This window comes from Gorilla gorilla, chromosome 4 (genome assembly GCF_029281585.2).
Source record: "Gorilla gorilla gorilla isolate KB3781 chromosome 4, NHGRI_mGorGor1-v2.1_pri, whole genome shotgun sequence".
Taxonomy (NCBI): Eukaryota; Metazoa; Chordata; class Mammalia; order Primates; family Hominidae; genus Gorilla; species Gorilla gorilla.
The window spans coordinates 63025631-63048579 of NC_073228.2; the positions used below are offsets into that span (position 1 = coordinate 63025631).

General features: G+C 39.1%; 1 protein-coding gene across 8 annotated transcripts in view; it reads right to left on the reverse strand.

Moving 5' to 3' along the window:
- EFCAB5 (EF-hand calcium binding domain 5) overlaps positions 1 to 22949 on the reverse strand; it is a 184588-nt gene that overhangs the window by 44877 nt on the left and 116762 nt on the right. For all 8 annotated transcript variants that reach the window (XM_031010768.3, XM_055388570.2, XM_055388571.2 and 5 more), the window contains 6 exons: positions 14104 to 14203; positions 11174 to 12067; positions 8840 to 8917; positions 8649 to 8741; positions 6911 to 7125; positions 5102 to 5258 (listed from right to left, as the gene is read on the reverse strand). In XM_031010768.3, the coding sequence (XP_030866628.1) occupies positions 5102 to 5258; positions 6911 to 7125; positions 8649 to 8741; positions 8840 to 8917; positions 11174 to 12067; positions 14104 to 14203 (1537 nt within the window). The remainder of the gene's footprint in view (positions 1 to 5101; positions 5259 to 6910; positions 7126 to 8648; positions 8742 to 8839; positions 8918 to 11173; positions 12068 to 14103; positions 14204 to 22949) is intronic.

Here is a 22949-nt window from a genome sequence, read left to right on the forward strand (position 1 = left end):
CTATGTGACTTTTCTCTGGCTTTCCCTTATATGATACTTCAGCTGTTTTTAGAGTTCTCTCTTTGTCTTTGACTTTTGACAGTTTGACTTTAATTTGCCTTGGAGAGGAATTTTAGGCTGTATCTATTTGGGAAATTTTGAGCTTCCTGGATCTGGACGTCCATATATCTCCCCAGACTTGGGAAATTTCTAGCTATTATTTTGTTAAATAGGTTTTCAACATCTTTTCCCTTCTCTTCTCCTTCTGGAAGTCCCATAATACAAATATTTGTTCACTTAATAGTGATAATTGTAGGCTTTCTTCACTCTTTTTCATTCTTATTTCTTTTTTCTTTCTCTGACTGGGTAATTTTAAATGGCCTATCTTCAAGTTCAGAGATTAGTTTTTCTGCTTGATTAATAAGTCTGCTGGTGAAGCTCTCTATTGTATTTTTATTTCATTCATTGAATTCTTCAGCTGCAGGGTTTCTGTCTGCTTCTTTTTTATGATTTCTATCTCTTTGTTGAATTTCTCATTCATATGAGGACTTGTTTTCCTGATTTTGTTGAACTGTCGATCTGAATTTTCTTGTCTTGTTGAGTTTCCTTAAGATCATTATTTTAAATTCCTTTCCTGGCAATTAATTAATTTCCTTTTCTTCAGTGTCTGTTACTAGAGAGTTATATTCCTTTGGTAGTGCCATATTTCCTTGCTTTATCATGTTTCTTGTGTCCCTGCATTGATGTCTGTTTATTTGGTGGAACAGTTGCCTCTTCCAATCTTTCTAGAGTGGCTTTTATAGAGGAAGATTTTCACCTGTAGTTGAAATTTTGTGTGCTAGTTGGGATGGACATGGTGACATTGTTTCCAGATAGGTGAAATGGTATAGTCTCTGTGCAGTTTCTTCAGCTGTGTTCAACATCAGCAATACCTGTCGGCACCTCAGTGGCCTAGGCAATAGAAAGTTTGTGGCAGCGGCAGCAGCGGCATATGTTATTAATGTCCTTGATGTTGAGGGCTTTTGGAGTCCTCTTACTCTTGTTTTCCCCACAATGGGGAAACTTAGCTGAGGGGGATCCCTTTTGGTGTCAGGTCTGACATGGCCTATAAGCAGCTGCAGTAGCACTGGGTTCCAGGTGCAGGTGCTCAGGGCAGGTGTCGGGTTAGGGTCCTAAGCACAGGATCTCCCAAACTTACTGTGGCTCCTGATTCTTGGGGTGCAGGTTTGCTTTCTGTGGCAGGGTTGGGTGTAGGTTGCCCATAGAGACAGGATCTGTGACTCTGAGGCACCCCCTAGCAGCTTGAGCCCAGGAGGCTGGGCTGTAGCTGTGATTCTACCCCTGGGGGGCAGGGCACAGCACTGGCCTGACTCCAGAGAGAAAACTTGCTCTGGAAGTTTGGGCCCAGGAGGAGGATATGGTTGCAATATGGGAACCTAAGCAAATAAAACTCAAAGGCAACTCAGGTCTCAGGGCATGAGGCACTGTGTAGTAGTGACACAAGACCATGGAATGGTGGGGCTCAGCATTATCCAAGACACTGTAAGACCAGGTACGGTGGCAGAAAGTAACCCAGAAAGGCAGAGCACAGCTGTTGTTTGGGCCTTAGGGAGTACAAGGAAAAGAATAGCAGTGACTCCACTTCCCAGGGAGACGGGTATTTCAGCCACTCAGACTCTAAGAGTCCAGTAAAGCTCCAGAGAAGCCAGGTACTAGAGTTGTTTGGACTGTAGGGCAGAGTTCCTTAGCTCAGCCAATGCTCTGTTTCCTTGGGACACAGGTTACTACATCAACTCAGCACTGGGATGTGTAGCAGCTCAGTTTGGCCAGGGTACCAATTCCCAGAGGGCAATGTGCTGCTTCAGCTCAGGGCTGGGGGTGTGACTGTTCTGAGTGGCCAAGGCACCATTTCTTGGGATGCAGGGAGTTTCTTCAACTTAGGCACTGAGGAGGAATGACTGGTTTGAGTGGCCAAGGAATTGTTTTTCTAGGAGGCAGAGTACTGCCTCAGCTTTGGCCCAAGGGAATGAAGGGAGAGGTAGATGGAGTGACTCCACCTCCACTTGGCCTCATGTGGAAGAGTGCTTGCAGCTCCACTTGAGGATGCTGGGCCACTGGCCTGAGGTGATTTGGTGGTGGCTTAGCCCCAGGGATGAAGGGGTGTCGTGACTACTCACCCCTGAGCAAGACACACTCCAGCCGTAGTTCCAATCCCAAGCTGGTGTAGTGCAGTAGCCACACAGGCCACAAGGGTCAGGGCACTGTGTCAACTTCTTCTCTGGGGAGAGCACAGGTATGTGGTCTAGAGGCAGCTCCCTCAGCTGGGCTTAATGCCTGTGAGGACTGCAGGGGACCCCAGTAGTGAGCTGTGTAGGTGTCCAAGGTGTCGATGGGGGTTGCTGGGATCCTCTTGCTTAGTTTCACTTCATAGGTAGAAGTTCTTCCCAGTTCCCACCTGATCCTGGTTGGGGGATAGGGTAGTGGAGACCTGGCATCGCCTTCTGTTCTCTATGTGGCCATCTTGAGTTTCTGTGCTCACCAGGATTTCTGCTACTCCTCTGATGCAAGATGGCACTCTCTCTCAGTTATTTTTCTTAATGTAATTGTTTATTTGTTGTTCTGGCTTGTCTTTGTGAGGGAAACAGGCCCTAAGAGCTTCTAGTTGGCCATCTTGCTGACGTCACCAAAATAAATGTTTCCAAAATGTTTTAATTATAAAAGAGTTAAATGTCCTACTGGAATAGAAATGAACATATTAAAGCAAATTTCATCATTTAAATAGAAAATTAAAGGGCATAGCCAAGAATGTTAATAGCTATCCTATGGAAAGTAATGGGGAAAAAATGACTTATTCCATTAAATTCAACAACGCAGACAGGCCACATGTTCTATAGCTTTTTATTTGTGATGTTTCTGCCCAAAAGATTAGGCTGTATTAGACAGGAATAAAAGGGGAAATGAGGCTGGGTGCAGTGGCTCACACCTGTAATCCCAGAACTTTGGGAGACTGAGGCAGGAGGATCTCTTGAGCCCAGGAGTTCAAGACTAGCCTGGGCAACATAGTGAGACCCTGTCTTAAAAAAAAATTAGCCAGGCATGGTGGCACAGCCTATATAGTCTTAGCTACTCGGGAGGCTGAGATGGGAGGATCATTTGAGCCTGGAAGATAGAGGCTGGAGTGAGCCATGATTATGCCACTGCGCTCCAGCCTTGGCAACAGAGTGAGACCTTGTCTCTAAAAAAAAGGTGGGGAGGGGGAAAACAGACTAAAAGTTTCAACCTTCTTCTTCCATATAGAAATCTTCCATTTTGAGGACACCAGCAGAAACCTTTCTAAAAACTTCTAATCCTATGATTTTATGCTATTTAAATCCCAATTTTAAATCTCGGACAAAGAAGCAATAGGAGTAGACCAAAACAAGCAAACAAACAAAAGAGCTGTTTGAAGATTTGCCAATCAGTTATTGGCAATGCTTGAAATTTAGAATCTTCTTCCTTTTTAAAGAGCATAAATCTGCTTTTTTCTTCCATACTGCCATCAGCTCAGCAATCATCTCCTCAGACCAAATGGCTACCAATATGTGTTTATTGAGAGTTGTTTTGTATAAGCCTGCCCTTGGAGAGAATAATTGTTCTTGTTTGCAGACATTTTTATCTGGCAGCAGATTCTGCCTCCTCATTGCTGTCCTGGTTCTCATTTGCTGGGCTTAATCCTTCACATTTTATGCTATCTATCTGTCCCTATTGCTATACCTTACTCATATATATGATCCCATATAATTCCACATAATTGGATTCCATATCATCTAATATATGGGACTTCCTTATAACATTACCCTTAGGTTCCTTAAATTCTAGGATTCTTCATATCTAAAGCCTTCATTTTGAAAACAAGGAGACCTGGGTCTATGGAAGTTAAGGAACTTGCCAAAGATCACAAGATCATTTAGTGAAGATCCAGTATTGGAACCCAGCTGCTATAACTACTGTCTAGTGTTCTCTGTAGGATGTGGTTTTGTGTTATGAAATTTGCCCATTTTATAAGTGAAAATCACATCATTATGCCTTTTGGAATTTCATTAAGTAAATTCTCATTGGATATATCCTAAGACAAGCCAGGTAGTATAATGTAAAGTTTGTAGAAGACATAGTTACTGAAGAGAACATGACAATCAATAAACTTAGGAACATTTGACGCTCAACCAATACAATGATTTTTGAAAGGGCTGAAGAACTTAACTAACCTTGACAATTCTTTCCCTTGTGCACTATATACTTTAAAAACTGAAAATCTGGTACACCAAAGTTAACCAGATAAATCTTTAAACCCAGTGAAGAGAAAAATAATTTAAACTAAGATCTAATAAAATGAAGAAAGGAATTTATCATACTGGAATGAGAATTTTAGTGGCTTTTGACTGGTAAATATTGGTCATAAGAGAAAAATATAATACATAAAAAGTCACTAAGGAGAATAAGAAGTTAGTAAATTGAAGAAGAAATTTGCAAGCCAGTGAAGACAAAGAGATAAAACAAGAAGAGAGAACAAGCAGAACTGTGGAATGGCTTGAATCCTTTTAACCTTTTTTTTAAATTTATTTTATTTTTTTTGTTATTATTATACTTTAAGTTTTAGGGTACATGTGCACATTGTGCAGGTTAGTTACATAGTGAGAGTAGCCAGGTATACTGAAGGAATCTATATAGATTTAAGATTTTGGACAAAGCATTCTGCAACATATTCCACTTCTGACTGTGTTGACAAATGCACAAGGCTTCTAATATTTTCACATCCTTGCCAACACTTGTTATTTTTTACTTAAAAGATTATAGCCAGAGTTGGGCACAGTGGCAGGTACTGCAGTCACAGCTGCTCAGGAGGCTGAGGTGGGAGGATCACTGGATCCCAGGAATTAGAGCCCAGCCTGGGCAGCACAGTGAGACTCCTATCTCTATTTTTAGAAATTAAAAATAAATAAGATAAATGTATATCTATACTGGTAGACATGAAGGGTTATCTAGTGGTTTTAGCATAACCAGTATTTTAACTGTATATGTGTACTGAGAAACTTGAAGCCAAGTTAATTACCACAATTTAAATAAGAACATTCTTATATTTTACCTTTCTTCATAGATTCTTTTTCCATTCCCTCCTTGTATGTGTACAAGAGTTCATCAACTTCCTTCAGATCCAGGAAGCCTGAGCCATCACTGTCCCACTTCTGAAAGATGGCTTCTAGGAGAAGCCTCTGTCGGACTTGGAAAGCATTTTGGCTAAACTAGGATACAAACAGGATAATAAAGCACGGAAGATACATGTTCATTGTGCTAGCTAGCATTCTGTGTTTATTCCAAAAAAAGTCCAGCGTCTTCTATTAAAACAGGTTTACTTTGAGGCTAAGCATGATATTAATGGAAAATGCAGTGATTCAGCAGTGGTGCATCCCTGTAAAGCCAGCCACTCAAGAGGCTGAGGCAGGAGTATTGCTTGAGACCGGGAGTTGGAGACCAGCCTGAGCAACACAGTGAGACCTCAGTCTTAAAAAAATTTTTTTTTTTAATTTTTTAGAAAAGAAAATGCAGTGATTAATTTTAATCCCTTAAATACCATTTCTCTGTTTTACCTCTAGGCCAGAACAAAAACAAAAACAAAAACAAAACAAAACAGACATTCTTGGTTGGTCCCATGGTAGGGGGTTATCAGAACTTATTAACATTAGTGTCACTAAAGTTGGTATACAACCTCCCACTGCTAACCTTGACTGGCTTTGAAGAAAAAAAGCAACAGCAGGCATTCTCTGCATTAGTATTCCTTAAGAATCCTTTTTTTTTTCAAATTTATTCTACAAACCTTAAGAATCTTTGACCATTCTTTTCCACTCCTTCTCTAGTTGTTCAGGAATGTGATAAATACACAGACTGTATTTTAAAATTATTATTATTTTTATTTAGAGACAGAGTGTTGCTATGTCACCCAGGATGGAATAGAGTGGCATAATTACAGTTCACTGTAACTTCAAATTCCTGAGCCCAAGAGATTTTCCCTCCTCAGCCTCCCAAAGCACTGGAATTACAAGCATAAGCCACTGCAGCTGGCCCTAAGGGATATGTTTTGAGTGAAGAGGAATGAATGGCAGTGTTTAAATAATGAAAAATGGCTGTGTTTTAAAAATTCTTTTTTTATATTTAAGATTGACTATATTTGACATTAATTTTATGTATCTTTTAGAGTTTTCACTAGGTTAATTATATTAGTGAGATAGTAATTGAATTAATATCTAGATAGATTTAATTGCAAAAATAAAATGAATATACACCTTTTGATTTAGTAGGAAGAACTGGAATTGAGAAGGTAAAGGGAATTGTCTAGAATTAGGTTGAAAAGACTCATAAGGCTGTTGATTACCGAATAAGCTTAGTGAAAGTAATTTACATATTTCATATAAGAGAGAATAAATTGTTTATATAAGCTAATGTGTATGCACTTACCTGTCACCCAAGTAAGTAGTAAGTTCTTAGGAAATATGTACTACCTGGGTGCTCATGAGTAAAAATATATACTCAGGCCATAATCACACCCCAGGTGTGTGTACTTGTAAAGACACTCACACACAGGCAAATAATGCACATACACATCTTTGCATATATCCATATCTGCTTCTCAAAAAGCTTCAGAGAAAGAATAAAGCTGTACAATAAACCATCTCCTGCTAGGAGCAATCATGTTATTATTAGGGGAATGAGTTCTCTGGGGTATGATCTTAGAATATTTGATGATAAAATAGAATCTTTAATGGCTATGCTTGTTGAAAGAAAGTGATCAGTTTGGTTGTACATTTTTTAACACGAGCCACATCGGGAGCAACTGAGGTTGAGAGATTTACTTATAATAGTGACCTCACTTGTATCATTAATAAATAATATTACCCACCTGTTCTAAGGCATTCATTTTCTCTTGTTCTGTTTCAACATAGCCCTCCTTAAAAAAGGAGGTGAGAGTCTCGCTGACACTCAAGGGAGCATCTTCACCAACAAATGTCTCCAGGAGTTGCACAAACTGGAGCAGATTGAATGAAACTCCACTGAAGGCAGTTCTGCCTTTTACCTCCTTGCAAGACTGAATATTTCTGATAATTGAGTGTAAATCTGTCAAGCAAGAAACATTACCAAGCAGTAAAGTGAACAATTTTTTCAGTTAGGGAAAATAAATGAGTGCCTATTGTAATGAATACCTGCCATTTTTGACTGTCAGGAATCCATGCTCCCTTCATGAGGACAGCATCCTCCTTTTTTCTTTGGAAAAACATCTCTCCATTGTCAGTTCAGATGAGTCAGGTCATACTGTGCCTCCCACTTTTGTGCCATGGATGGTCATGTGATATACATCTGGCTAACAATTCATATATGATAGCAATGTAACCTACTATAGGTCAATGAGAGTTAGCCTCAGAACTTTTGGAAGAACTATTAGGGATGAATCACTCTTTTTGTACTCTGATTGCTGAACTAGTAGAGTATAAGCTTAGAGATGCTTTCATAGCCATTTTTGTCACAACATGGAGAAAACTGTCTCAATTGAAAGTGACACAGAAAAACAGGGCTTAGAGGAAGACAGACAGTATCCTGCTGCTATTGTTGAGCCTTTGAATCTAGTTGTGCCTGAAAACAGCTGCACTCTGAACTTTCTAGTTAAACAAATTACTAAATACCACCACCACAACTCCTTCCTCCAAGAGTCTTGGCTAATATATTTACCTTTTAGCTCAACAGTACAGTATGAAGTATATTTCATAAAATGTCAGCAAAGTGACTTCCGTTTGATTTATTCATTGATTCAATCATTCATGCCCTTATACATTCTATATGAGATTTGATGTGATTCAAAAAAATGATTACTCACAATTTTTACATACATTGGTAAAGCAAAATTGATATAAAGATGACTGAGAAGAAGAACATGAACTAGCAGGCTGCAAGAGGTTGCCCAATGCCATGCATTTTCACCAGAAAATTTGAGGATAGAAAGTTTGTTATTTGAGGCTTAAATGAGAGAAAAATTTGCAGGTAGGAAGAAGATAATCTTGATCTAATTTAGTTCTACAACTTGTTGATGTGAAAGGCAAAACAATATAGTAGCATTTTAGTGAAATATGAGTGCTTTTGGAACAATCATTTTAAAGACATGCTTTGTCTGAAAGCCAGAAACTACTCTGCTCTGTTGAGTAGATCTTTCTTTGCAAGTCTTCAAAAACAAGATAGATTCTCACTTGTCTCATATGTTTAGATGTGGCCCTACCAGGTAAAGGAATAGCTGAAATGATTTCTATTGAGTTTTAGTATCTAATGTCTGATTTTCTCTGTATGCTTAGATCATAGCTTTAAAGCAGTGGTAGGGCCATATCATGGTTAAAAAATGGGTACTAATGCCATAAGTTTTAAAGCAGAAGAGCATTCATCAATAGCACATGCCACCAATCAATAGTACATCACCACCAAATATATCTATCTGGTATATATTTAGATTCACCAGCTCAAGGACAAAATAATGCAAGGAACACCTACCCATTCTGCCTTAGCTAAATTCAGTCTTTATCATCGAGTACCACAGTAAATTAAATCCATCTATTGGACTGCCATCTATTCTTCCTACTTTCATTGTTAACATGTACCTGTGAACCTGGAGTTACCATAGATTAAGTTTGCCTGTTCCTCATCTTCAAATGTGACATACTTCATTTTCCAGTTACAAGTAAAAAATTCACCTGTAAAAACACATTCCATAACATAGCCAATCAAACTTTGCTTTCACAATATTTTTGTTCTAGGGTATAAATGAAAGGAGGATTAAATGAGGAGTTACCTGACCATGACTTTCCTTCTATTTTTTGGGACTTGGGTTCACAGGGCTTGTCTTTCTGAACTTCCTTTTTTGTAGTTTCTAAAATGTGCAAATGAAAATGCTTATGAATTAGACATTACATATTCCATTAGCTATTTTAAGGTTAATAAGTGATAGAAATGCATTGCATATAGAACACAAAAACTCTAAGTACTTTCCCATATATGCAGTGTTGCAATCGACCACAGTGAAGTCACTTAATAACTTGAATTGTTTTTTTTTTAATGTATGAGAATTTATTTATTTATTTATTTATTTATTTTATTGATCATTCTTGGGTGTTTCTCGCAGAGGGGGATTTGGCAGGGTCATAGGACAATAGTGGAGGGAAGGTCAGCAGATAAACAAGTGAACAAAGGTCTCTGGTTTTCCTAGGTAGAGGACCCTGCGGCCTTCCGCAGTGTTTGTGTCCCTGGGTACTTAAGATTAGGGAGTGGTGATGACTCTTAACGAGCATGCTGCCTTCAAGCATCTGTTTAACAAAGCACATCTTGCACTGCCCTTAATCCATTTAACCCTGAGTGGACACAGCACATGTTTCAGAGAGCACTGGGTTGGGGGTAAGGTCACAGATCAACAGGATCCCAAGGCAGAAGAATTTTTCTTAGTACAGAACAAAATGAAAAGTCTCCCATGTCTACTTCTCTCCACACAGACCGGGCAACCATCTGATTTCTCAATCTTTTCCCCACCCTTCCCGCCTTTCTATTCCACAAAACCGCCATTGTCATCATGGCCAATAACTTGAATTGTTGAAAGCAGCTCTATAGCAAAAGCTATTATTGTATCCAATTTGGCCATGCAAAATGAGGGCTACATTTCTCAGCCACCCTCACAGCTGGGTATTACTATACAATAGCCCCTTTTTTAACCTTGGCAGGATATGTTCCAAGATCCCTAGTGGATGCCTGAAACTGCAGATAGTACATATACTTTTGCAGTTTGAGGTGTGACAGAAAAAGTAGCATGAATTTCTTTTTCCTTCTTCACAATTTAATAAGTAAAAGATTTGTTCTTACTGTAAATTTTAACAACCTCAGAATACAATTTTCTTTCTTTCCTTAATAAGTTGAGAACAAACCTTCCTTCCTTCCTTCCTTCCTTCCTCTCTCTCTCTCTCTTCTTTCTTTCTTTCTTTCTTTCTTGATAGGGTCTCACTTTGTTGCTTAGGCTAGATGGAGTGCAGTGGTGCAATCATGGCTTATTGCAGGCTCAACTTCCTGAGGTTCAGGTGATCCTCCCACCTCAGCCTCCTGCGTAGCCGAGACTACAGTTGCATGCCACCGTGGCCAGCTAATTTTTTTTTTTTTTTGAGATGGCGTTTCGCCATGTTGCTCAGGCTGGTTTTGAACTCCTGGGCTCAAGCGATCCACCCGTCTCAGACTCTCAAAGTGCTGGGATTACAGGCATGAGCCACCAAGCCCAGCTGAGAATTTTCACCTTTTCACTTCAAAGGTAGCACTTTATGGCTTCTCTTTGGCATATCCAAATTGCCAGCACCATTACTATTGCGACTGAAGCCATTATTAGGTAAAATAAAGGTTACTTGAACAAGAGTACTGCAACATAATGACAATCTGATAATCCAGCAGCTATTAAGTGACTAATGAGAAGGTAACATAGACAACATGGACATACTGAACAAAAGGTGCAAGATTTCATTACACTACTCAGAATGGTGCACAGTTAAAAATGTATGAATTGTTTATTTCTAGAATTTTCCATGTAATACTTTCTGACTGTGGTTGATTGTGGTTAACTGAAACTGTGGAAAGCAAAACCATGGATAAGGGGGAACTACTGTATGCCTAAATTCTGACCAAAGACATGAGAATAAATATTTGAAATGCAGGGTGCATTCTGTCTTGAACATGACTTTCAGAAACTCTTCTAGAACATATATTTTATATTTAACTGAAAAAAGCGAGACCCATTTACAGTTGAAATAAAAGAAAATTTTTAAAGTGGTTTCTAATATCAGACATTACATTTAAAACAAAAGGGCTTCTACTACCTTTTCAGAAACCCATTTAAAACACTTCTATAATCTAGTGCAATGGAAATTATACGTAAATTGACAATACAGACATTCTGGCTTGCATTTCATTGGTGAATGTAATTAATTGATTATTGTTCAAGGTCTAGACTAATGTGGAGCAGCAAAATATGCCTGAGGTTTGCATGATCTGATATGCCAGAAAAAAAATTCTAACTTAAGTGAGTATTTTCTGAAAAGACTTTAAAAACCATTCCACAAAACAGGGAGCTGATGTTGTAGAAGAACTGCATTACTACCTGGAAAGTGATCTTTTCTACTTAACGTTGGAACTTCCTCTTGCAGTTCAGAACTCAGGAATATTTCCTCTTCATATGTTTGTTCCCAAGACCTCTTTTCCTGTAGAGGGACTTCAATGTACTCAGAGGGTATAGGTTCCCCATATTTTGTACTTTTTAAGATACTATCTTTTCTTGATTGTGAAGTTGAGCCTATGTCTTCTTGCTCTTCTGAAATTATCTCTCCATAAGGTCCTTGTTCTGATTTTTGGTGTGGTTCTTCTATTATTGACTCTCTGAGTGATCCCTGTTCTGCAGCTGACATTCTGCGTGATCCTTGTTCTGCTACTGACCCTTTGTGTCGATCTTGTTCTGCAGTAGACTCTCTGAGTGACCCTTGTTCTGCAACTGACTCTCTGCTTGATCCTTGTTCTGAAACTGACACTCTGCGTGGTCCTTGTCCTTCTATTGACCCTTTGTGCTGTCCTTGTTCTGTAGTTGACTCTCTGTGTGTTTCTTGTTCTGTCAGTAACCCTCTACTTGACCCTTGTTCTAGAGTTGACTCTGTGTGTGTTCCTGGTTCTATTACTGATTCTATGTACAGTTCTTGCTCTGCAGTTGGCTTTTTGCCTTGTTGTTGTTCTTCAGTTGAAATTCTTTGTGGTCCTTGTTCTGCAGTTACTCCTCTCTGCTGTTCTGGCGGGTTTGGTGATGGTGTTGATGTTCTCTGTTCATCAAGTTTAGGTTGATCTGGACTTTCTAATAATTTACTTTGGGTTTTGCTAGCATGATTTGCAGAAAGTAATGTATTCATCTCCAAGAGCACTTTGTCAAAACCTTCATAAATGTGTTTCTGATTATCCATGTCTCCCCACAACTCAGTCAAGTTTATCTCTTCAAATTCAATGAATGGCCCTAATGCAGAAAACAAAATATTCACTTAAACCATTGATCTTATAATGCAGAATTAGAGCTATTAAATTAATGCAAAGAAAAGCATTGAGCACAGAGATTGTAATATAGGCCTATTGCTCTAAATAAATATCAGTTATCTTTGGCTGCAACACAATAAAAAGTAAAAAGGTACCCAAAAGAACTTATACTACTGTAAGTTAGAAATCATCCCTTCCTAAAAGGTGTGATTTTGGAAATAAATAGGATTCTCCTTTTGCTACTTGGAGCGTTGCTTAGACTGCCAAGGCAAATAGAATTTGTCCTCTACCTTTGTGGTCTCCTACAGTAAGCATCACATAGGGATGGGAAAAGGGACACATCTTTCATCTCAAATATATTTTCAATATTTGCAATATAAAAAGCAAGTCTTTATCCATGACAATCTTTCAATGAGGCTATGTTTTTCCAACATTCATTTCTTCCCCGTATCTCTTTCCCTCTTCTTTGTTCTTCATTCCTCAATTATTTTCCTCTACAGTTATGTGGACACCTAGAACAGAATACTAGGGAAAGACTGGATAGTATTCACAGAATCCCACTGTTAAACAACAACAATAAAACCCTGGTGTCTGTACTATAAAGAGTGGAAATCATGCCACAAGACTGTCCCCATTTCTCCCAAAACAGTAGTGGTAAACTATAAAATTGCAATTCTCACAACTTTCAGAAATATTCCAAGTATATCACCCACAGATTTGTAAGTATCCAATTAATAAATCTTCACACAGAAATAAAATATTGACATTCTTGGCCAGGTGTGGTGGCTCAATGCCTGTAATCCCAGCACTTTGGGAAGCCAAGGCAGGTGGATGCCTGAGGTCAGGAGTTTGAGACCTGCCTGCCCAACATGGCAAAACCCCGTCTCTACTAAAAATACAAAAAAATAGCTGGGTGTGGTGGCAGGCGCCTGTAATCCCAGATACTTGGGAGGATGAGGCAGGGAGAATCGCTTGAACCTGGGAGGCAGAAGTTGCAGTGAGCTGAGATCGCGCCATTGTACTCCAGCCTCGGCAACAGAGCGAGACTCTATCTCAAAAAAAAGACATTCTTTGGGAAACTCAGCCAGTACAATACCTTCTCTTTAAAAAAAATGAAAATAAGCTGACCACAGTGGCACATCCCTGTAGTCCTGGCTACTCTGGAGGCTGAGGCAGGAGGATTGCTGGAGCCCAGGAGTTTGAAGCCAGTCTGGGCAACATAGCAAGACCCCATCTCTGAAAACGTAAAATAACATAAAATAAAAAAAATAAAAATAAACCCCATAATTGTACTTGTTTTGGAAATAAAATAAAAAGGATATTTTACTGTATAAGTAAATGCTTGGGAAAAGGAAATACTGTTCTTATACATCTTATAATTTTAAGTTGGGCATTAAAAATGGAATTACCAGGCTGGGTACGGTGGCTTACACCTACAATCCCAGCACCCAGGCATTTGAGACTATCCTTGGCAACAGAGTGAAACCTTCTCTCTATTAAAAATACAAAAAATTAGCTGGGCATGGTGGTGCACACCTGTAGTCCCAGCTACTCAGGTGGCTGAGGTGGGAGAATCATCTCCCACCTGGGAGGTTGAGGCTGCAGTGCGTCATGATCATGCCACTGCACTCCAGCCTGGGTGAGAAGAGTAAGACTCAAAAAAATTTTTTTGTTAATAAAATGGAATTACCATTACTAACTTAATTTCCAAAACATTCAGACTGTCACTAAAGCATTTCTTCATTTGAATGAATTTAGAATTGAGTTCTAGCTGAGTTCTGATATAAAATTTTTGAGTATTGCACTGTGGTGAAAAATACATCTAGTTGTGATGAAGAGTGAATTTCATGGAGGGAATAAACAACTAGATACAGTTATCATGATCTAAGAGAGCTATTATGTGAAGGGATTCCATGGTGGTAGAATAATCTTGTGTTAACATATCAGTGTATCATATCAGTACATATCAGTGCACTGCGACACTCCAGCTTGAACATACTCCCTCTGAGTGGCACTTACATTGTCGTGGGTTTCGAAGTAAACTCCTAAGCATTTGTGAACTATGGTCATAGAACAATTCCAGCAGGGCCAATGTCCTCTGCCGATCCAAAAACCCTACCTAAGCAAAGAAGAAAGTTTGTGATTAGTTGTTACAGGAGATTTAAGATTTTTATGCAGTTGGAACATGGCTTATTGAAGCTTTTATCATCACTATCACCACAACAATCATTATCATGTAAATAAAAGCTGCAGCATCAAAATCAAGAAAGTTATATCTTGCCTTTAGGCTTATACTCTACTTTCCCATTCTGTGACATGTCAAAATGACCTCTACCTAGTAAATGTTTAAGAAATATTTGTGACTGACTTATTGATGGCTAAATCCAATGTATAATGTTCAGTACTTATCTTACCTGACCTGAGTATGTCACTGGAAACAATTTACCGCTCCCTACTTGTCCTTTTTCCATTATTATTTTTGAAAAATTTTTGTGATTATAGAAAAATATAGAAAATGATAGAATTAACATATGTGTTCCCAACACCCAGAAATAATGATTGTTAACATTTTGTGTATGTGCTTTAAAAAGCCTGATATAGCAACACAGTGAGACCTCCATTGCTTCAAAAAATAAAAAATTAGCCAGGCATGGTGGTGTACACCTGTAGTTCTAGCCACTCCAGAGGCTGAGGCTAGAGGATAGCTTGATTTGCAGTGAGCTGTGATCATGTCACTGCAGTCCAGCCTGGCTGACAGAGCAAGACCTTGTCTCAAAAACAAAAACAAAAAAACCTGATATAGGCCAGGCGCGGTGGCTCACGCCTGTAATCCCAGCACTTTGGGAGGCCGAGGTGGGTGGATCACCTAAGGTCGGGAGTTCGAGACCAGCCTGACCAATGCGGAGAAACCCTGTCTCTACTAAAAAGACAAAAATTAGCTGGGCATAGTGGTGGGCGCCTGTAATCCCAGCTACTCGGGAGGCTGAGGCAGGAGAATCACTTGAACCCAGGAGTCGGAGGTTGTGGTGAACAGAGATCATGCCATTGCACTCCAGCCTAGGCAACAAGAGCAAAATTCCATCTAAAAAAAAAAAGAAAAAAAAGTACCTGATACAGTACATATGTCTTTCTTCAAATTGCTTTTATTTACTCAACATTGAGATCTAATTCATATCTGTAAAGAAATATATTTTATACTTTTTAACTGCAATAAGGCATTCTGTAATATGGAAACACCATAATTTAAAAAAAACTCCTCTATTGATGGGTGTTTTGATTATTTTCAGTATTTTGATATCAACGTAATGCTGCAATGGATATCCTTATACACGTCTCCTGTGTACATATGCAAACATTTCTCTAGGAGAAATAACTAGAAGTGGAATTACTGGATTGCATAATGTATGCATTTCAACTTTATTAGTTATAGCCAAATTGCTTCACAAAATGTTCATACCAATTTACCTTCTTGCCAGCATTGAATGACAGTATTATTTCTTCATATCCACATCAATACTTGATATTGTTAGAGTTTATTATTTTTTGTAATCTGATAGATAAAAATGGTATCATTATTTTAACTTGCATTTCCCTGATTACTAGTGAGATTTAATATATTTTCATGTGCTTATTATATGTTTGGGTTTTTCCTCTTCTGTGAATGGATTTTTCAGATCTTTTTCCCATTTTTCAGTTGGGACCAGTTGCCTATTTCTTTTGTTTTTTTTGTTTGTTTGTTTTTGTTTTTGTTTTCGTTTTGAGACACAGTCTCGCTCTGTCGCCCAGGCTGGAGTGCAGTGGCATGATCTCGGCTCACTGCAACCTCCGCCTCCCGGGTTCAAGCAATTCTCCTGCCTCAGCCTCCGGAGTAGCTGGGACTACAGGCGCCTGCCACCACGCCTGGCTAAACTTTTTGTCTTTTTTGTAAAGATGAGGTTACACCGTGTTAGTCAAGATGGTCTCAATCTCCTGACCTTGTGATCTGCCCGCCTCGGCCTCCCAAAGTGCTGGGATTACAGGCGTGAGCCACTGCGCCCCGTCCAGTTGTCTATTTCTTATGAATTTGTAAAATTTTGAGAATGACCATTCTTTTATTTACATAGCAAATATTTTTTCCCAGTTTATCTCTTATCTTTCAATTTAACTTTTGGTGAGTTTAGCCATATCAATGTTATCCATTAATTTTGAGGATATACATTAATTTTGAGGTAGTCAAATATATCAATCATTTCCTTTTGATATATAGTGCAAAATCAGTGAATGATATTGGGACAATTAATTTTTCATATTGGGAAGAACATAAAAGTAGATCCCACCCTCTTAATGAGAAAAGTGAATTCTATCTGATCAGAAACCTAGATGTGGAAAACAAAATTTAAAAAATTTTAGAAGCAGCCAGGTGTGAGTCCACGCCTGGCTGCTTCTAAAACTTTTTAAGACAGGATCTCACTGAGGAATACTCCTAAGGAATACTCCTTAGCACAAACCAAATAAGCACAAATAAGCACAAACCATTCTGAGTTCCAAATATATGCTCCAAATTTGCTTTTTTTTTTTTTTTTTTGAGACAGGGTCTCCCCTCTGTCACCTAGACTGGAGTGCAGTGGCATGACCATAGCTCACTGCATCCTCAAATTCCTGGGCTCAAGCAATCCTCCTGCCTCAGCAGGAGTTGCTGGGATTACAGATATGAGCCACCACACTTGGCTTCTTCTAAAATTTTAAAAATTTTGTTTTCCACATCTAGGTTTCTGATTAGATAGAACTCACTTTTCCTCATTAATGAGGGTGGAATCTACTTTTATATTTTCCCAATATGGAAAATTAATTGTCCTAGTATAACTCATTGATTACTCCTTTTCCCAATGATTTATATTGCCACCTGTGTTATATACTAAATTCCCACATGCTCTTGCATCTGATGCCAGATCTAATATTCTGTTCCACTGATTTGTCTATTCCAGTACCAAAGCCAAAGCTATTTTAATTAATATGAGTTTATTTTAAAAATAAGTTCCTGCACAGCAAAATAAACTATCTCCTGTTTGTTTGTCTGTTTACTCTGTTTACACCCAACCTGAATACACAATTTTCATAAGAAGACATACATGGCCGGTGCCTGTAATCACTGCACTTTGGGAGGCCTGGCAGACCTCTTGAGCCCAGGAATTTGAGACTAGCTTGGACAACGTAGTGAAACCTCATCTCTACAAAAATTATCTGGGCCTGGTGGTGTGGCTTATAGTCCCAGTTACTCGGGAGGCTGAGGTAGGAGGGTCACTCAAGCCTAGGAGGTTGAGGCTGCAGTGAACTGTGATCTTGCCACTGCACTCCAGCCTGAAAGACAGAGTGAGATCCTGTCTCAGAAAAAAAAAAGAAGAAGACATACGCGCAGCCAACAAGCATATGAAAAAATGCTCAACATTGCTAATCATTAGAGAAATGCAAATCGAAACCACAATGAGATACATCTCACACCAGTCAGAATGGCTATTATTAAAAAGTCAAAAAAATAACAGATGTTGGCAAGGTTGCAGAGAAAAGGGAATGCTTATACACTGTTGGTAGAATGTAAATTAGTTCAGCCATTGTGAAAGCTGTTTGGTGATTTCTCAAAGAACTCAAAGCAGAATTACCATTTGGCCCAGCAATCCTATTATTGGGTATATATCCAAAGGAATATAAATTGTTCTACCGTAAAGACACATGCACACGTATGTTCATTGCAGCACTATTCATAATAGCAAAGACATGGAACCAACCTAAATATGAATCTATGGTAGACTGTATAAAAAAAATGTGGTACAAGCCAAGCGCAGTGGTTCATGCCTGTAATCCCAACACTTTGGGAGGCCGAGGAGGGAGGATCACTTGAGCTGAGGAGTTCAAGAGCAGCCTGGGTAACACGGTGAGTTACCATCTCTACAGAAACCTAAAAAATTAGCCTGGCCTGGTGGTGTATACCTGTAGTCCTAGCTAGTCCTGAGGCTGAGGTGGGAGAATCACTTGAGCCTGGGCTGCAGTGAGCTGTGATCACACTACACTCAGCCTAGGTGACAGAGCAAGGCCCTGTCTCCAAAAAAAAAAAAAAAAAAAAAAAAAAAAAAAGTAAAAGAAAATGTGGTACATATGCACCACGGAATTCTATGCAGTCATACAAAGAATGAGATTATGTCATTTGCAGCAACATGGATGGAGCTGGAGGCCATAATGCTAAGTGAACTAACACAGGAACAGAAAACCAGATACCAACATGTTTCCACTTATAAGTGGGAGCTAAACACTGAGTACATATGGACAGAAAGAAGGGAACAACAGACACCGAGGCCTATCTGAGGGTCAGGGGAGGGAGGAGGGAGAGGATAAAAAAACTACCTATAGGGTACTGTGCTTATTATCTGGGTGGCAAGATAATCTGTACATCAAACCCCCATGTCACACAATTTGCCTATATAACAAACCCATACATGTACCCCTGAGTCTAAAATAAAAGTTGTCCGGGCAGGTGGTGCACACCTGTAGTTCCAGCACTTTGGGAGGCCGAGGTGGGCAGATAACTTGAGCTCAGGAGTTTGGACCAGCCTGGGCAACGTGGCAAAATCCCATCTCTACGAAAAATAAAAAAATTAGTTGGGCATGGTGGCACACGCCTGTAGTCCCAGTTACTAAGAAGGCTGAGGTGGGAGGATGGCTTAAGCCTGGGAGGCTGCAGTGAGCTGAGATCCCACCACTGCACTCCAGGTTGGGTGACAAAGTGAGACCTGTCTCAAAAAATAAAATTAATTAATTAATTAAATAAAAGTAAAAAAAATCAGGGAAATTCTCCCCAACTTGTTTTCCATTTGTAATTATTTTTGCTATATTTGAACCTTGATCTTCCCATCTAAATTTTTTAACTAAACCTTTTAAAATATATATATGCCCTATACACAGGAAAGTGCACGAAACCTAAGTATATGGTTTTATGAATTATCGGAATAAAAAAACACACAGGAACACTTTCTCAAAGAGAATCACAAGCTTTAGTAGAGGGCAGAGCTTTGCTCCAAAACTCAAGGAAACTACAATATGATTTTACTGTTTGAATTGCCACAGCATTCCAAATGCAATTCCAAATTGCCATATTCCCTCTAAATACTGTAGGATCTTCTATATAATAAGGCACAAGGTAAAGAAGAGTTTTTGCACTGCAGTCTAGAAAAGCCTACAAAGGCTTTTCTTGCTCTGGGACCCACTTTGGAAGCTGATGGCTCATTTAATGCATAAGAGCAACACACACAAATGTGCTCAGTTAATTCATAAAAGCAGCACATGCAAATGTGGCAACAATTGTTTTTAAAATGTAAAAAAGATCCAATAAGCATTGTGCCTCTTTTTTAGTGGTAGGTGGCACATCGTACAACAATTTACCCTATACCTGGAACTACTGGGAACTACTGGACTGCTAAAATTTCTTTTCTCTTTTTTTTTTCTTTTTTTGAGACGGAGATTTTTGCCAGGCTGGAGTGCAGTCACGTGATCTCAGCTCACTGCAACCTCCGCCTCCCGGGTTCAAGCAATTCTCCTGCCTCAGCCTCCGGAGTAGCTGGGACTACAGGCGCATGCCACCACACCTGGCTAATTTTTGTATTTTTAGTAGAGACAGGGTTTCACCATGTTGGCCAGGGTAGTCTCGGTCTCTTGACCTCGTGATCCGCCCACCTCAGCCTCCCAAAGCAAAAATTTTAACAAGGTCATAAACCCTGTATTTTTATGGGGCTTATCTCCCATCCTCTGACACACATTAGCTGTCTTACCAAGGTATCTAATGCTACTTTACCAAGGTATCTAATGCTGCTTTCAGCTCATCAAGTCCAATCGTCACGATGGATATCATGGACCTGTTCTGTGATGTCAATACAATCAAGGTCTATGTATACTAGATTACAATAGAGAAAAGAAGAACTGCCTTAGCCCTAAGAGAATGCAGTGAAAAGTATTGCTATTCTTGACAGGTGAAATCAAATTTCTTTTGGTCCTTGTAAACTTCTCTAGAGAAAACAGCATTTGCCAGACCAATAGTTGTTGTGAATGAGAGAGCTACGTCAATTTGGTTCAATAAAGATTCCACACCTGGAATAGCCATGTAAATAGAGCCACAGTAATCTACATTCTTCAAGATGTAGGCTGGGCGCAGCAGCTCATGCCTGTAATCCCAGCACTTTGGGATGCTGGGGTAGGCGGATCACCTGAGGTCAGGAGTTTAAGAGCAGCCTGGCCAACACAGTGAAACCCCATCTCTACTAAAAATATAAAAATTAGCTAGGCATGGTGGCACGTGTCCCAACTACTTCGGAGGCTGAGGTAGGAGAATCGCTCGAACCCAGGAGGTGGATGTTGCAGTGAGCTGAGATCATGCCACTGTACTCCAGCCTGGGTGACAGGGTGAGACTCTGTCTCACAAAAGAAAAAAAAAAAAAGATGTATCCTCCACCTTCTACATAGACAAAACAGGAAAATTAGATAAGAATATGATAGGATTACTTCCCCTGAATCGTTTATATATTTTCATATCTATCTCTGTGGAGTTTTTTGTTTTTGTTATATGATTATGTATTTTTTTTAACACTCTGGCAGACATGGAAAGTTCAGGAGTTTCTGTTACCATAATACCAGGTCCTTCCTACCATAATAGTCCTCAGTTCCCAAAATGGAGAACAAATGTGAAGATTCTGCTAGTTGCTGTGTGTCTATTCCAATTAAACATCCAAGAACCAGAAATAACCATAGCTAAGTCCACAGAGTAATTGGACCTATGACATAAACTTTGACCAAAATAGCATTTATTATCTGACATCTATACATCCTAACTTTACCCAGTGGTCCACGGGAGTGTTTTGGGATCCTAGGAATTGATGTTAACTTGGAATCAATATCTGGTAATCCCTGAGTCTGTGATATTTCCTTTGCCAATGCATATTTACCCTAATAAATGGCTACAGGCCCTTTGAGTAAAGCCTAGAGTAAAATCTACAATATATACTTGAGGAAGTCTTGTCCAATTCTTCCCCAAGAGACCCAGCCTTCCCTTCAACCAAAGAGTTCTGGGTATACCAACTGACTTAAGTCTGGCATCTGGGTGAGAGGCTGAGATTCTCCATTGTGGTATCTCAACTCATGTTTCTGGACCTATAGTTAGTGCTTTTCTGTAAGTAGATCCAGTAATAATTTAGTAGGCATTATATCCATTTAATTCCTAAGGAAACTGTAATCACCAAGAAAACATTTAGATGGCCACTTTAACTCCCACTGTTCATTATGGTAATTCCAAGTATATATTCAGGAACTAACCACAGTGTGAGTCCTAGACAAACTGGATGCGTTAAAATATGGCCTTGGATCTTTGAGATTGGATCAAAATACTATTATTAATTATACTTATGAGCACTAACTTTGACTAGTGGGACTTGTCTCTGGTAGTTAAATGTCATATATCTTTTGTCACTCTAGAAGCCAATAATTTCCCTTGAAATTAGAGAGTTTACTTCAATGACAGTATCTCTCACCATCATCCCCAGGACAGCAACCATAGAACTTTTTAGTGATATTGGTGCTCCCCTCATTAATTTCTTTAGTTATTTCTCAAGGGAATGTCATTTGGGCTGTCCTGGGCGATACGGTAGAAGTGCACATATAGAGGCTACATATGAAAAATCAATTTCAGAAATCTTGAAAGCCTTTAGATTTCTTACTGTATAGTAAGCCAAGAAGATTCCGGCATCTCAACCTCATTGAATGCAGGCTATCTTTGAGTCAAGGTTTTATTTAATCTACCAAGAAAATTGTTAAAACTATTCCCAGATATCAAAAATGTTACTGCTAAGTATATACTGCAAAGTATAGCAATATTGATAAATTTGAGGCAATCCAAAGTTATATCTATCCTTCTTAGTCTGAAAGTACTATAGTCAATTCCCACACATATTCCCCAGCTTTCTGCTGCTAGAAATTAGCAAAAACTTACTGATCTCTTGGAGTACCAACACTCATCTCTCAAGACAGACTTTGAACTAGTATTCCTGGAGCAATACCGAGATCAGACTCCAATTTTGGATTTAAAGGCAATGAATGTTGTACAGGTGGATCTTGAAGAAAATAGACACCTCCTTGCAAGCTAAATGCCCCAAGAAAAGTTATTAAAGGATCTCTAAGGAAAGAAAAGCTAATATTCTCAGACAGGAGAGAAGGGGTTGCTTCTCCTGCCAAGGAAAGCTTGGGAAGATTTGTGGCTCAAGTCTCAGATTCCTCTGAGTCCACCCAAATGTAACTATTCCAAATTTCAGGGTCTCATCTATTTTCCAATGTGCTAACTTTTATGTAAAAGACTTGGCAAGTCTGTGAATTCAACTTACATCTTGATTCTGTCACATTATAATTGGGGGCTGATTTTTCATCCGTATCTGCCCTGAAGCTACAAGAAATAGAGATTTCTATATAATGATCAGGTTTTCTGACTGCAATTTGAGCTGAGAGTTTAAAGTCCTGAGCTTGTCTTTTACTTTCTATAACCTCTCTAATACTGTGAGATGAAGCCCACCCACTGATAACCCCAGGGGTCATCACTATTGTAATTATGGCCAAATGCAGCAAAAGCTTTTTCTTTTAATAGGCACTTCATCCCAAGCAACCATAAGTGATTATTTTTAAGAAAATTTTCATTAAGGAGTAACAAATATGCAATGAGGTATGCAAACCTTAAGTGTTTAGCTCACTGAATGTTTGCCACTCAGATAAAGACATAGCACATTTTCATCACTGCCAGAAGGCTCCCTTACTATTTCTTAGTCAATAATTCCTCCAAAGGTGGTGATTATTCTGATATTTAT